The sequence below is a fragment of the Populus nigra genome, chromosome 4 (genome assembly GCF_951802175.1).
Source record: "Populus nigra chromosome 4, ddPopNigr1.1, whole genome shotgun sequence".
Lineage (NCBI taxonomy): Eukaryota > Viridiplantae > Streptophyta > Magnoliopsida > Malpighiales > Salicaceae > Populus > Populus nigra.
In genome coordinates, this window is record NC_084855.1 from 14669546 (window position 1) to 14687067 (window position 17522).

Below are 17522 nucleotides of genomic sequence, written 5' to 3' on the forward strand. Positions count from 1 at the left end.
TGAGAATCTGCCTCAAACAAATTACATGGATGGCCTATCAAATGCATTTATAGACTATTGTGATAGGTCTATATTTAAGAGAAGATCTGGTTGCGCCAGAACATAATGATGGTTAAAAAAAGTCATAACTTTTGATATGATCGCTGGATTGAACTCAAATTTTCATAGAAGTTTTCAGAGTTTGTTTTTCTTAAAGTGGTTATAGAATTGCTACTCCGACCATCAAATCTTTAGATTTTAAGAATATCATCTTAGGACTCTGGTTTTGATAGTTTTGTAATTTTTCTTATTATTTTTGAACTGGTCGACCAATTAGTCCTGGATTTAATTGATGTCATGGTTATGAATTTTAATATCAATTAAAATTTTATCATGTTTACAGTTCAAAACCATAACATCCCAAAATATACTATTTTACCAAAACTTTTTCTGCTATTTTAAATAGCCTTTTAAAAAAAAAAATTGTATGCTAATGGCACAAGTTATCCCCAATTCTCCTACATGCTATCAAGTAGTTAATATGTTATGTTACAAGTTGCACGGCTGCCGCATGGTCCCCCTCCCTAATAATGCCACGTGTAAACTAACACAACAATGATGTCAACAATTTGGAGAAAATAACGGCTGGGTTCTCTAGGGACTTGTAATTATTTTTTTGATCCCTCCCTTCTCTTTAGTCTTTTGCTAACTAAACAATACAAATACTTCTCGTTGAAAGGCCTACACAACCACTACGCTCACAATATCTCTTCTCTCTCTCTCTCTCTCTCTCTCTCTCTCTCCCCCCCCCCCCTCCCTCCCCTCGTTTCAGTCATGGATCAACAAGGTCGTGAATTGGTGTTCATGCACTCGGGCGACTTTCTACGGCAAAACCCAGGTGTATCGGATCACTTAAATGATTATAGTTCGGGTGATCATGCCAAGCCCACGATGAAAGAAGTTGACTTCTTTTCTACTGATAGGAATGGTAAATCACCAAGTGAGCATCAAGAGATGAAGATTAATATTGGATCATCAAGTCTGGTTGATTCTAGCCTAAACGTAAGGTTTCTTTAATGTATTTACCTAGCTCTTGAATTTTTTCACCTTATTTTTGTCCACTTATTACTCTTTATATGTGATCACACACTTGTGAAAGGTTAGGTTTTAAGGGCATGGCCATGACGATACTGTATTTACTACATAACAATGTATGAGCACAGTAGGTACGTATTTGTGTTTGCTTGTTACTGACTTAATTTCATGTGTTACAGACTGGATTGAATCTGTCAACTTCAAGTTCTGGGATTTCAATAATAGCGAATGCCAAAGAACCAAATGATAATGAAGTGAGTTTTCACGTTGGTACTTAATTAGAGTCTTTTGAGTTTCCGATGCTATTAATTCACAAGCTTTTTTATTTTATTTCTAAGTTAGAGGATTTGGTTTTGCAGCTGAGAGTACTCCGAGGAGAGTTAGGGAGACAGCATGATGAGAATAAGAAGCTGAGAAGCTTGTTGGATCAGATTACCAAGAGTTACAAGGACCTGCAAGCTCAACTTCTCGTGGCAATGCAAAAACAGACACAGGGATGTCGGGTTGAGCAGGTGATTCATCGTTTGAGTTGCTTAACTGATCAGTTACCTCTCCACTAGTATGTGTGTCTAGTATTGGTCGGAGATAGATGGATTTTCATTCATCCTTACCAATCATACGAATTTCTTGAATAAATGGTCATGGTGTGATATAGCTACGGTAATTTGAAATTCATTAACAAGTGCCTATTTTAGCAATTAAGAAATGAGTAACGTGCTTCCCTTAAATTGGAAAGTGCGATTACTCGGCTCAGTATTACTTTTTCAATACCTTAATACACATTTTTTAGGCCTTTCCAGTTCCAAAACCACCAAGACAGATGACGGGAAAGTTCCGAGTTCGTATAATTTGAATAAGTAATTTCTATTTGACCACCATCGAACTTGCTTCCACAGGATCTCGTGTTTGCTGGAGTGCTATTGCTTAACAAAGATTTGTCCCAAGTTTTTTGATGTAGGGATCACCAGCCTAAGCCTGCAATATCTCCTAGCTATTGCAATAGATCGTACAAGGTGTTCCATTATCAATACCTATAAAGAGAACATAAGCTACTATTCCTTTTTTCTCTTTGGCACTATTTTCTCTCTCTAGTTACGAAGCACGGCATTCATTGAATGTAATCAGATGGTCCAAAACTTGAATCTCTCATTTCGATATTCAATTTATCTTCAATAGGATATGAGGATCAAATTTATTTTTTTTAATAAATGGTTGGCGTCTTCGGTGTCTTTTTCACTGTATGGAATCATTTTAATGTTTGATGCAGAAAGGGGAGATAAATGACACACCAACTCCAGTAATGTCAGCTCAACTCTTAATGGACCCACGGCCATTTTCAACATTAGATGCCAATATTGAACCTTCTGTATCCTACGACAAGACGCATGAAATGCTGGTCTCTCCAACAAATACAATGGAAACAAAGTCTCAGATATCAGGGAAACGAGCTTCAATTGGTGATAGTAATATTGATCAAACATCCCAGAGTTTGGGCTCTCCAAAAAGTCCAAGATTAGAAGAAGAAAAGCCTAACGAGCAAGTCCCTGAGGTCCCTTTCAGGAAGGCTAGAGTGTCCGTTCGAGCAAGATCGGAGGCTCCTTTGGTGAGCATTAATTTTCATGGATTAAAAAGAAAAAGCATTGCACTTCTGTGCTGCAAAATAATAATAATTTAAATGAATTAATGAGATCAGTGAATTTCTTGTGTTTAATTAATTAGATAAGCGATGGATGCCAGTGGAGGAAGTATGGTCAAAAGATGGCCAAAGGTAACCCTTGTCCCCGTGCCTACTATCGGTGCTCCATGACTGTAGGATGCCCAGTTCGCAAGCAGGTAAATAGTCAAGTGCCAATAACAAATACTACGGCGCCTTTCAACTCTCAATATATAATTTAATGTGATGATGGTGCTGGTTACTTCATTTTCACTTGTTAGTCAATAAATATTAATGGTCGGTATCGTTCAACTTCTTTTTTATTAATATAAGATAAATTACAAACTTGTAGAAGTTTAATTAATCGAGCAAAATAAAGATGGGATTTTATTTTTTCCATTTCCTTCGAAATTAAACAGATCAAGAGGTGAAGAGTACAATGAATTTTTTTATTTTTTTTTTGAGGTCTATATGTATTCTGACTTCAAATTAATATTGACCAACCGTACATTTAGGTTTGATTGCTGGTTTACTGACATTTTTCATGTTTTTGTTTTAACAGGTGCAAAGATGTGCAGACGACAAGACCGTTCTCATTACCACATATGAAGGAAATCACAACCACCCTCTTCCCCCAGCTGCTACGGTTATGGCTAATACTACCTCAGCTGCAGCAACAATGCTCTTATCAGGTTCAACCTCTAGCAGAGAAGGCCTATCCTCAAGTAGTGGCTTCTACCCTTCTTTGCCCTATGCATCAACAATGGCTACCATATCTGCTTCTGCACCATTTCCCACTATAACCCTGGACTTGACACATGGCCCAAACACTACAATGCCATTCCCCTGCACTTCTCCTTCTCCAGTCACATTCCCTTTTCCTTTGCATGGCTGCCCACAACTCCCAGGGAACCCAATGTATGTCGCTCCTAAGTTACCTGCAATTCCATCAGTGCAATTAGGGCAGCGGCAAGGTTCAATGGTTGAGACAGTTACTGCGGCCATTGCTTCTGACCCAAATTTCACTGCAGCCTTAGCAGCAGCTATCTCCACATGTATGGGTACACCAAGGAGCAGAGATGGGTCTAACAACCTTAGTACACCTAGTGTAATACCTGGATTGCCCGGATCTCCAGTACAGATTCCTCAATCTTGCACCACTTTTTCCACCAACTAGGGCTGCTACCGTCTGGGGCTCTGGTCTTCAATAAGGTGCCTAGTCTGTTATTTCATTTTTTTCGCGAAAGCTAATTATAATTTATTGTTGGCTTTTGAGAGAGTTTGAAGAAACAGCGCTGAAGATGTTAAAAAGGAAGCTTGAAATCATGGGCTGTCCAAGGATGATGTTTTCCAGCAATCTTGGATGTGCATTTAGCTTCTAGCTATGGCTAAGGTATCGCTGATTCAGCTTGTTTGGAGTGTTATTATTACTCTTATGTAACTACAATTTGGGCTCAGAGATAAATTTTGACATATATACACTTAAGCTGAGAAAGGAGATAAATTAAAATCAGATATATATATATATATATATATATACACACACACACACACACACATACACATAAAGCTTGTGATGGAGAGAGATTGCATACTTGAATTTGAACTGCAGGCAAAGTCATTGCAGCTTTCTCGAATATGCTCTTGCGTGTAATTATGTCATAAGCACTAACCAGCTCAGTATATATTAATGTAATAAAAAATTGTCAAAGATATATTACCGTGAATGATGATCTTTAATATTTTTAATTTTAAGATATTGTCTCAAAATAAACCAACCTGCCGAGTGCCGAAAAATCACGAAGTCAAGTTTTATGAGTTATTTTGATAGTTTTTCTACAATGTGCTAATTAAATAGCATTAATTGAACATCGACTTGCCATCCTTTCCTTTCAAGCACCTTGATTAATACAGAAACACAAGATCGTTACATTACTCTGAAAATTAGTGTAAGAAATAAATTTTTTTTTTTCTATTCAAATCTTAAATCTATATCTTATCTAATAAATATATTTAGGTGTTTTATTGAGAAAAATAATTATCTCTCTACATACCTTAAACAGTTTACATTACACCATTAAACACACCTTAACTTATACTACATTATTAAACAGTTTTATTGATTGATGCATTTCATCGGTGTAAAACACACAATTCATCGGTAAAAGTTTTACTAACGGCCTCACTAAAAGAATTTGTCTGTCGGAATATTAATCTTACCAATTTTTTTCTTTTAACTATTTTCTTTTGGATTAAATTTTAGAAGCTTTGATGATATCCAAATTTGCATTATAACAAAAAAACCTCAGCTACAAATTTAATTAATATAATTCTAGATAGTACGTAGGCATGTTTTATTTTAATTTATTTTCCATTTTTAAGCCATGTTGATACTAATTACATAAGTTTGATTCTATTTTATACACATATATTAAATTGTTATTATAAATTAGTTTATAATTGATAATTTGATGTTTTAGGTTAGTTAACTATTTTACATGGCAATAGTATTTATTGAGCCTGTTGAAGAAACATATTAGGTCAGGAATTTATGGTTCTACTCACTTTCCTTCGATCAATTTGTTGGAAGTTTGGGGTTTCAATAATTTCGAGTACTTCGTCTCTAGGGAGTAAGGGACCAGAACTTAACTAAGAGACAGTCAATGATAAGAGCCAAATCGAATTAAAGCCATCTCCAAGGGTATAGGTGTGGACCAGCTTCCCAAATTTCTTCTTACTTTAATTATGTACGTAGTCTCCTAATACATTAGGTGAGACGAGTATAAAAGAAATGAGAGAGGGTTAACTAATAATTTAAAAAAAAATGATATGGGAGAAGATTATCCTCTTATTGTGTTAGTGGCGTGCTTCCACAACACAAAAATAAAAAATAAAAAATCATGAACTTCATTGAACCTTGCATTTCCTATATTCCACATGAAAAGTTTTTTAATTGAATTTTGTTTTTTAATGGATAAAGTATGAGTACTTAAGATATATATATAAAGTATGTAGAATATTGGTATTAATTTCTTTAATACATACATACATACATACATATATATATATACATACATACATACATACATATATATATACATACATACATACATACATATATATATACATACATACATACATATATATATACATACATACATACATACATATATATATATATATATATATATATTTCTTACTTGAGTAATGATGATGAAATCCCATATGTGGTTTTTCATTACCATTCAAACATGAAATGTACTCAATTTGTAATTTATGAATAATCTTATTAAAAAAGTACCCATAGAATATTATATACAAAGTCGTTTGTGAATAACTTCATTACCATTCAAACATGAAATGTACTCTATTGTGCACACTTTATAAATATCCTCCTGTATTTAACAATCTATGTATCCATATAATTATAGCATTTTTTAATGCATCAAAAATTAATATTTCATTAGAAAATATTTTTAATGTCAATTATACAATTTTCTATCATCCTTCTTAATTTACCCCCATATAAGCTTATCAAAATGAATGCAGTTAAAAGTAGTGCTACGATTATGACATGTGAATTGTTAATGTATTAATATTTTTAAATTTTAATCAATAAAATTTTGACATCTATAAAAAAACTAAACACATACACGTGATCCATTTTGCCACGTATGAAAATTCCATAAACAAATATTGATATCAATTTGAAAAGAGAGCAAATACAAGAAAATCTTTTAAATTAAATATTTTGAATTATAATTTCTTAACATATTTTTAATGTAAATTCTTTTTTTTAAACAATAAAAATCTCTTACAATAAGTTTTAGTTTAAGATGCGTACTAAGTATTTTTAGTAAGATATAAAAGAAAAATCAAGAAACTCATCTCGCATGCTAGATCAATGTATATCAAGGCCTTTCAAATTGTTTAAAAGTTTATGATAGTATAGAATTTTACCTATTTTATTTTTTAATTATTTATGAATTAACTATTTTTTATTAAAAAAACTACAAAAGTAAATGTTACAATAGTAATTTTTAAAATAAAATCCAAAATAGTTGAAAATCTAAATTTTATATGGATTGAGAAAATAAAATATGTTATATAGGTTTTTTTTTTAAATTAGGATAGAGATTTTCTAAATTCAATTTCAATAAAAAAAAGTTTAAAAATTGATACCAAGAGATGACACATACAAAAGTAGCACAAGAAAGACAACAAGTACATGAACACAAAATAAAATTATACTGAATAGAGATCACATAAAAATCATAATTCAAAATTTTATTTTCTCTGCAAGTAGTCTATCTCTTTAGAAGGTTTGCAACTCAAATAAACCCAAAAACTAATCTAAACAAATTAGGCAACCTCGAAATAAAAAATAAGACAATAAAAAGTCTTAAACAAACTAGGAAAAACATCTTAAATAAAGCTAGAAAAATAATAAAAAGCTCTAAACTAAATAGTAAAAAGAATTTTAAATCAATTAGAAAAATATAATAAATCTCAAACAATAACTTTTGGGCATTATCAAAAGACTTTTCCAATATTCAATTGCTGTAGAATTTGAACTTTATAGGAAACAGTGTCTATAGAATCTCCTAGAAAAATTTCAGTTTAATCCAATTGTCAGATACAAAATTATGCTTGACAACATAAAACTACACTTTAAGAAAAGATCTTATACATTAGTATTTTCAGGTTGGATCGAAAGAACTCGTTCTCGAGTTTAAATTGTTTTTTTCTCGATCATATGCCAATGAAGACTCTTCAACCATTTTTTCCTTATTCTCTCCAAGCATATAACAATTTTACAGATCAACTTTAGTCTTTTCATTTCATCAATATATGTCATATTCATATAACCCTTGAACACATCTGCCTTCATAATAACATTAACCTTGCAATCAAAAGGATAACATAGTTTAAATTAACAATTTTCTTTTGTTGAGCACCTTTCGTGTTTTCTTTGCACTCAATCTTTATATTATCAATAAGAACACCATCAATGATATCATTATTATTATTACTATCATTGTTTATGATATCATTATCAAAATAATCATCATTAAAATAATCATCATAGATTAGTAGAGAATACAAATCCATATCTATCTCACCATAACCAGAATCACTAAAATCTCTACAATACTCACCTCGATCAAAAAGTTATATTATCTGCTTATGCTTCTGAAAAGGATTTTCAAAACTAGCCATGGATCCATTAATACTTCAATATTCTCCTTCTCGTCTCCATCAATTAATGGGATAATTCTTCAACTTGCCTTCACATGTTTATTGTATTTATTTGATGAGTTTTTGCACGTGTGCGGCGTTACGATGATTATCCTCCTGGATAACCATCGTCGGGAATGATATGGGTGGAAAGGACAATGAATTCTTGTTTTTTATCAGTAAAAAAAGGGAATCGGAGTTGCCACCTAATATTTTGGTCATTATAAACCTTAACTGATCTCAGCTTTTGGATAAGTGGACTGATTGCATAAAGGGAAGGTATTAACACCCTTAGTACGCCTTACCTAAGATAAATTGCATTATTTATTTGTCTGATGTAAATTAAAATAATATTGTGTTTTCTAGTCGTTGGTCTATTTAGGGCTTAAGAAAAAAAAATTTAGTTAAAAGGTTTTTATTTTATCAAGTTAAAAACCTAACCATTCTAATGCCAGCATAAAAAATAAAATAAAACTGTTTTTTTATTTAACATCAAGAATATATCTTACGTATAAGTTCATAATCCTGTATATTAAAAAAATAAAAAAACAATTATTTATTTATTTCATATCAGGAATATATCTTATGTATAAGTTCATAATCTCACATATTAAAAGAACCAAAATAATTAATTTTTGTTATTTTGGAAATGTAGACTAAAATCCTTTGGAATTTTACAAACTTGTTATGAACTCGATGTAATATTTTTTTAAAAACATATCAAAGTATTTAATTTAAAAACAATGCTTAAATAACTTTAGGATTTTTAGTCATATGTAAGAAAAATAAAAATATTATTTATTTATTTTTTTAGGCTTTGTTTGACAAAAATTCATTTTTCTTTGTAATAAAACTACTAAAAAAAATAGACTTAAAGTGTGTTTGCAAAGCACAACCTTAAACCCAAACATCTTTTAACAAAAAAAATATGGCAAACCAATCCAGATCTTAAACTTTTTGACCCAAATTGTTTTGACCCCACCCAACTAGGTTGACCTGAAATCTTTGGTTCAACCATAAACCGAATAAAAAATCATGATTTGACAAAAAAACAACCAAAAAACAAAAAATAGATTAAACACCCAAGGATACAAAAAACTCAAAAAACCTTGAACAAAATGGATCAAATATAAAAAAAATAATGAAAAACATTAAGAACAATCAAGAACATTGAAACGAACCCATCAACATTGAACCTAAGACGTACTAGATTTGATCAAAACAAAGGCATATATATGTTGGAAATCATGCAAGGATTAATAATCTAGCATTCATTCACTTCAATTATCACTTAAACAAAAGGATTTTGTTAAAATGAGTTTTGGTTCTAAACTGAAACCCTGGGATTAAAAATCATTAAAATCATATTATTCAAGCAAATAAACACTATTATTAGTTAACCATGCATAAGGAAGGGTTCTATACAAAGAAATAGACCAAAATTAATCCAAACTTAGGGGGTTAAGGCAATATTCTTTCCAAGAATATGGAGAACGTTGCCTAAAATCCAAAAAAATTCTTAGCCACTGTAGTCTCTACCAAACCCAGAAATGGGCATTTTTTCCTCCTAAAACATGTTTTTTTTTATCCCAATAAGTCACAATATCATACACAAACATGTTTGAACCAAAAACCTAACAAAAAAAAACATTAAAGTATCAAAATCAAGCATAAGGTACCGAATAAAAAAAAACTATCAACTTAAAACAACCTATATGTTTATGCAGCATGGATTCAAAATTGATATTCTAAACTCATTTTATGCATGAATAGGCCTAACAAACCCAGAGTAAACATCTTTTTTTTAACATGCATAGCTTAAGTCAAACAAAAACTAAAATAACATTGTATATTAACAACAAACTGAAACAACAACTTTAATGTATCAAAAACATAAAAAAAAACATAAAAAAAACTTCATTAAATAAAAATCATAACAACACATTGGTGAATGCAACATCATTTGTTAATTATTTCAAACCTCTTTTCTATGCTTGCAAACATATATATATATATATATATATATATATATATATATATATATATATATATATATATATATATATAACAACAAAAGCAGGCCAAAAAATGACCTATTTTTTTTATCAGTAATGTATACTTAGAACAACCACTCTCTCTTGGCTTTCATTTGGAAAATTTTGCCTCTCACAAACTTGAAAAATCTTAATAGTTTAGGCTTCTCTACACTTTTGTTTCTTATTGATATTTCTCTTATTTTTCTTATCTTTTCTTATCTTTTTTTTTTACTTCTTTTTTTTTTCAACCCCTTTTATTGATCTTGAAGGGGGTATTTATAAGGTTTTGTTAGACTTTTAGGAGGTCTTTAATCCATTTCTAACCTTTTGATCTTGAGGGAAGTGTTGTAAACCCTCGATAAGAACCCATTAAAGAGCCTTTATGTGTGAACACATGAAAATCAAATTGGTTATTGCATGATGGTTGCACTATCAGGGCTAACTGGGTTGCCCACTTTTGAGGTCTTGTCGGAACAATTTTGACATCATCGTCATCTGAGACCACTTGAAGTTGGTAGAGCGGGTGCCCACCTTTTATTTAGATTTAATTTTTCTCAATTTGGGGGTTATTACATCTACATTCATTCATTTGATGTTGTCAATTTAGTCAACAAAAACTATCAAAAAAAAGCTATAAGCTGACAAATGAGATGTCATTCACCTTCTTTTCATTGAGTCTCAACGACACATAATTTAGGGATTTTAATTTGGGATTTAGAAAATTTCAATTAAGTCTCTATTCTTCTAATTGCTTTTAATTGTATATGTAATTTCCTCTAAACTTTTAATTTCATGCAATTTCACCCTTGTCTAACTCAATTGTTAGCTTTAAAGTTGATCATTATTTTAATTATAGTCTTTGGTTCTAAATTTATGCATTTTTTACCTTCAATTAACCAACAAACTTCTAATTTCTTCAATTTGGTCCTTAATTTGGTCAATTTCAACCCTTACATTCATGCGCCTTTTTCAGTTTGGTTCTTGGTTTTCGATTTCTTCAATAAAGTCCTTAATTAGTTGTCAAACTTCAATATTTAAGCAATTAATACCTTGATTTGATCATATTAACTCTTAAAAATTGCAATTCGACCTATAAACTTTAATTGCTTCAAATTAAAGTCTAAATTGACTTCAAAAATCATTTTTGAATTGCAATTAAGCCCTTAATAAATTCAATTAAACCTTGAAAAAATTCAATTGAGTCCTTAAACATTTAATTTTGAATTTTCCTCCTTAGATTGAAATTTATTTGCCAAGGCCTTCATCAATTGAAGATACACTATTAACTTTTTCAATCTTGTATACTTTAATATTACTCAACCAATCTTCAGCAATTTTCTAAGCGTTCTGGTATATTTTTCTTACTGATATTTTTCTAATTTCTTATAATATTTTTTTCAATTTTTTTGTATTTTCTCCTTTTCTCATTTTTTTATGTGGGACCCCAAAATGAATAACAACAGGGTTAATTTTATAATTTGTCTCTGCATGTCTTCTATAAAATGCTCCTGAATGTTTCTTTTTAGAGGGGGAACCTTCTCATTCCCTCTTACCTAAACACATTTTACTATACGTCCTCTTCCAACCATGGTTATCCCAACACACAATAAGCAAATAACATGTGATTTGCAACACGCAACAAGAAAAGAACTAAAGATCATTGAGCTCTAATACAAACTAACACAGATGGAAGCAATACAAGAAAGACAACAAGCACCATAACCTAAAATTATACTAAATAGGGATCACAAAAAAACTCTAATTCAGAATTTTATAACTACATATTTTCTCTTCAAGTAGTTTATCTCTCTAAGATGTTTATAACTCTTTAAATAAATCCAAAAACTAACCTAAACAAACTATGTAATAAATACCTAAATAAGCTATGAAAAAAATACTCATTAAATCTAAAAAAATAAATAAAGAGTGCAAAACAAAATAGTATAAAAAATCTTAAACCAGCTAGAAAAATATAACAAATCCTAAATAATAATTTTTTAGAAAATATCGAAAGACTTTTCCAATAACTGATTGTTGTGAAAGTTTAACCCTATAGGAAATAGTGTCTCTAGGATCTCTTAGAAATATTATAGTCTAATCAATAAGTCGAATAAAAAATTATGCTCAATAACTTCAAACTGCACATTAGGAAAAAAAAATCTCCTAGATCACAAGATTAAAAAAATAAAATTATATAAATTTTGGGTTAAATATTTTTATGAGTATAAGATCTGTTAATATTTTTATTTAAATGCACATGATTATAATCATTAAAATAACATACAAACAACATTATAATAATATAGCCAAATTACTAAATATTGATTATATATGAATTATCAAATAACTAAATTATGGGATGTATGATTAGTATAATGTTTTAGCAAATATAATAGTGTTGTAAATGATATGGCTTTTTTTTTTCTCTTAGGGTCATATAAATATAATTTTAAAAAACTCAAACTTAATGGAGTTTGTGATAAGGTAATGAAGCTTGAATTATTTAATTAATGATTAAATTGTTTGAATGTATATGTCAAGGTAGTAAATCATATGTATTTGGAGTATTCAAATGAACAAATTTTTTTCTCGTAAAAATACAAAATTTAAAATTAAGTTTAATCTATAAATAAGAAATAGATTTTCTATTCATTAACATCTACAAAGAAACTTGAGCAAACTTACGAGTCTCTTTGGCTCTCTAATTTTTTCTAAATTTTAATGCTTTAATTTGCTTTAATGCAATTCATAAAAAATAGTGTTTGATAAGGATTTTAAAAATCAACTATGTAACTTTTGATATTGAAATATATTGTTTTTTAGAAGAAAAAAATAGATTAAATGTGTATTAGATTTCAACTCAAAACATATAGGAAGTGATGTTTTCTTAGATGAAATACTATTTATTTTATTTTAAAAAAAATAACCTTAAATATTATAAAAATAAAATAAACATAATATTTTTTATACATACCAATTAACTAATATTTAATTACATAGTTAGTAACCTTAAATATTTTAAAACTAACTAAGCTCAATTACTTTATTTCAAGTATATTATATCTTAGCTTTATGGATCCTAATTAAATTATCTACTATTTCTAATTACTAAAAAAGACTATGTAATATTTTCATTATTGCTTTTTTTTTCTTATGCTATTTTAATATATGTGTATCTTTCAAAGATATAATTTATTTTATAAGTAATTTATTTGGTTTCTTAAAGAAAATATTTAATTATTTTTAAGAAAAAAATTATGTATAGTTATTTTCTTAATGATAGTTTGATTTTAGGTAATTTTACTATCAACATAATAAAACAGTTCATTACCAAACAATTTAATATGTTTAATCTTAGAACACAACACAACAAACAATAATACAACATAACAAGAATAAGACAGCACAATAAACATAATATGGTCCAAATAGTTTGTACATCGATTTCAACTTCAACAACCAATTAAGCAACTTAAGTATTTGTTAGAGAAAAATAAAAATTTGGTAATCAATATTTATTTAATTTTTTATTTTAATGCCTAACCTTCAATTTTATCTATTTGAGTTTTTTACCTTGAAATTTTCATGGAGAAGTTTCCATTAATCTTTATTATGCCTCTAAGTCCCCACGACCAATTTTCTTCAAGTCCCCATGACTAATTTTTTCAAGGTCCTCGTGACCATTGTCTGTAGGTTCTTGTGACCAATTGTCTCTAAGTCCTCATCACCAACTTTCTTCAAGTCCTTACGATTACTGTCTCCAAAAGGATCATGAATCTCTCCCCATAAAACATCGACAATATCTTATAAAATCAAAAAATAGGCAAACATTCAAAGCCATGCTCACACGGGTAACATTTTTATACAAGCATATACTGTAAGTATTTGTTTTCCCTTTCTAACTAGTTAAAATCTTTCAAATATGTATATTTACAAGACATCAAGGGCAAATGATAATAATAATAATAATAATAATAAGACATGTTGAAGCTTAGTATGGCATCCCAACCAAGCCTCACCTCGAGCTCGATTTGTTCATAGTTCAACCAAGCTATTTTGTCTCGATTATGCCATGACCCAACTGAGCTCCACGAAGCTTGTCAAGTCAAGCCCAAACAAGCTCGAGTTTTAGTCTGATCGAATTTTCTCACCTTAGTTTACTATTCATGAATAGTATTCTTTTTCACAAGCATTTCTCCATATATTTCTTTATATATTTTATAGATATTTTTCAAGACTATTTATTCTCAGGTTTTGCGAAAGAAAAGGGGGATTAATCTTAACAACATTATTTAAAGATAACACTCAACGAGCTAGAAAACATAAAGGGAAAGTCTATTTTTGAAATTTTTACATGATAACCACTTGATCAAACAAACTTAAATGCTAACTTGAGAATCAGAGTGTACCACATTCTATGAGGGACTTGTTTTGAAGGATCGATATAGGCCCAAACTCATCAGTCAGGGAGAGTCCATTTTTATGTGAAGTTCTTTCATGACTTAATCATCATAGCCTGTAATTTACAACTCGTATTTAGAGCTTGGAATCATGTATGGGCTCCAATAACTTTAGAAAATTTAGTTATTTGCAAAAGTCAGATTTGGAAAATGGATTGGATTAGGTGGTTTTTGATTATGTTGGCTCAAATAAGGTTGTTAAGAGTTTAGATTGTATTTGGGTTTAGGTTATCATGCATTTTACCAGTTGACCCTAATCCTAACCCATTAGGTTTAAGCATGTTTGGGTTAATTCATAGGTTTGACAATTAGTGTAAAAAATTAATAAAATAACATACCAAATATATTTTTTATTAATCTTTCTTTAAATAAAATATCTTTTTTTTAAGAAAAGGAGAAAAAAAAACCATGTCAGGTTTGTAGGCTAGGGTGGCCCAACGTTTGTGCCTTTTTTTTCTTTTTAAATTGAGTAGATAACGTGTCATCTACGTAGTTTTTTTTGTAGTTTTTTTTTAAGAATAAGATGGTGTTGTCTATTATTTTTGTTATGATAGACACATCATCTATGGATCATTCAGGCCACTTCATGTGGTCAAAAGTCGAGCTTCCAACTTCTCAGACAAAAAACCTTATTTTCAACCCTTTTTTTATCTGAAAACATTTAAGAAACACTTTAGAGACCACAAATGATTATTTATGGTCTTAAATATATATATGAAAAATCAATTTCAAAATGAAAAATTAACCTGAAAAATCAATTTCTTTTTTCAAGCAAGATGAAGGTTAATGAACATCTCAATAGGACTCCTCTCTTTAAAAAGAACTTGTTGACTTCAGGAATGACTTTTTTATGGCCAAAATGGGGCCAATTGACAACTCTCTTTTTTAATATTTTCAAATGACTCTCTCTCTCTCTCTCTCTCTCTCTCTCTCTCAAACCCAGGATATGAAAAAAATAAAATCAATAAATAAAATGTTTGGTCTTTGAACTTAAGGAACTTTTCGCATATGGACACATGACGTCAAGGGGTTATGGGAGTCGTTACCTAGTTGTTTGGTTCAGGATCGCTAGGAAACCCAGGTATATTGGTTTTATTAGAAATTTCAAGGTAATAGACTGGTTATAGCTAGAGAAGGCATTAACATCCTTAGCATACCCTACCTGAGGTAAGCTATATTGTGTGGTCTGAATGTTGTTTAAAGATTTTGATGGGTTTCTAACCGATAGTTAATCCATGGCGCAGGGTGAAGATTCATTCATGTGAATAAATATGGCTTTTAGAATTCATTATGGGCTCGCGTGCCCAAATAAATTCTTATGAAAATAGGTGCCCTGACATAGTTCACCTATCTTGGAAGACGAGAGTGTTTTTCACAACTCATGTGTTGTGGTAAGAAATATTCCCAATTAAAATTAATGAGTATTCAGAATTTTTCTGAGAATTCTGAGAATTTTCAGGGTAATTCTTAATATTTAAATACTAGCCTACTTATAGATCCAACATTTATACCAAAATATTGACCATTAATTCTCATGAATTAAAATTTTACTGATTATAGGAATATTGATCAAATTCTTATGGATTCAATAAATTGATTGTTAAATCCAAAATGCATACTAAAAAAAAACATACCATGCATTTTAGTTTTTAAACAAGATATGGTTTTTACATTTTTTAGAGACTTGGTTGTATACAATTAAAACATTTGGATAAATTAAAATCCTTTTAATTTTTTATCTTTTCTACCACAAAAAGAAAATAAGTAATAAAAAAATGCAACACGTACACACATTCTCTTTTTTTTATTATATTTTACTCACACACACCTACAATTACACTTTTTACAAATCATCAAAATTTAAAATTTAACAATTGCAAAATGGACCTTCTTAAGGTCAAAAATAAATTGGGGAGATTACTGGGAACTCAGGAAGCATGCTGGATATGAGGAACAATGGTGGCACGTTTGCTTCACATGTTGCTGCCATAGGTGAAACCCAAAAAATAGGTGGATGTAACGCGGTTTCCCCTTTTTTTACTCCCTGTGTTGGTGGTGACTCTTATTGGGACATGTAAAAGAAATAAACGCAAAAATTGCTAATTTTATCTTCTTTTGTTCATAAATCTGCTTCTCTTTTACTCTTAATACAAATTTGTCAAGATGAAACTGGGCTTTGTTATTGACGATGAAGGTTGTTGGCTCCTACTGGTGTGAAGAAGAGATGATAAGTAGTGAATTTGATAGCGAGAAAGGTTAGCTTGTGAGAGTTCAGACAATAAATTTTGTTAAAGAAAAAGGGGAGCTACTCCTGTTGTCCGTGGCTACTGGGGCTATTAGGCTGAAAGGTGTTGGTAGGGTTGATTGGCTTGGGAAAACTCATCACTACTGGTGGTGATGAGGTTGAGAGAGAGAGATGGGGTTGTCTCATGTTGATAGTGACTGATTTTGTTACAACTAGGTTAGGGGGTCTATGATGGTGCCGACCTTGAATAATGAATGAGAAATTGGTGAAGGCTTTGGTTTTTTTTTATATGAGTTTCAGGTAAATGATAGATCATTGGTGGTTTTCTTTTGTTTTGGAAAAAGAGAGTTTGTGGTCGGCGGTGCTACTGATGGTGATAAAGAAGAGCTATCAGTCAAAGCTCTATTGGAAGTGGTGGCAGATGGTGTGAGGGCTAATGGGAACTATGGTTTTGGTGTTTCTAGTGATTTAGTAGGTAATGGCTATTGACATAGAACTATAATTTGGTATATATCTTAGTGGTGTGAGAGGCTAGAGTGAGTATAAGAGAAGCATGGCTTGATTTATAAAAAATAGTGACTAAGCTTCGGGTGGTTGTCAATAGGTGGATGAGAAAAACTATTTAATTGGTATGGTAAGAGGGGACAAAATTGTGGTTGAGAGGAGGTAAACTCTGATCATTGATAGTGAGGAAAATGGTTGTTGTGGGTTGATGAAAGTGTTTGTGATTTGGTGGATTCCTTTGATAGTTATGGCTACTTGTGGAGGAAAGAGAGAGGTTGGTGTGCAGGGAGAGAGGTTGGACTGTAGTAATG

The 17522-nt window shown here is 30.5% G+C and overlaps 1 protein-coding gene across 1 annotated transcript; it reads left to right on the forward strand.

Moving 5' to 3' along the window:
- Positions 1-770: 770 nt before the first annotated feature.
- Positions 771-4209, forward strand: LOC133691858 (probable WRKY transcription factor 47). Its single transcript, XM_062112473.1, has 6 exons — positions 771-1041; positions 1254-1328; positions 1434-1586; positions 2342-2677; positions 2794-2907; positions 3291-4209. The coding sequence occupies exons 1-6, from the start codon at positions 814-816 to the stop codon at positions 3903-3905; spliced, it is 1521 nt and encodes a 506-aa protein (XP_061968457.1). The 5' UTR covers positions 771-813; the 3' UTR covers positions 3906-4209.
- Positions 4210-17522: the final 13313 nt, after the last annotated feature.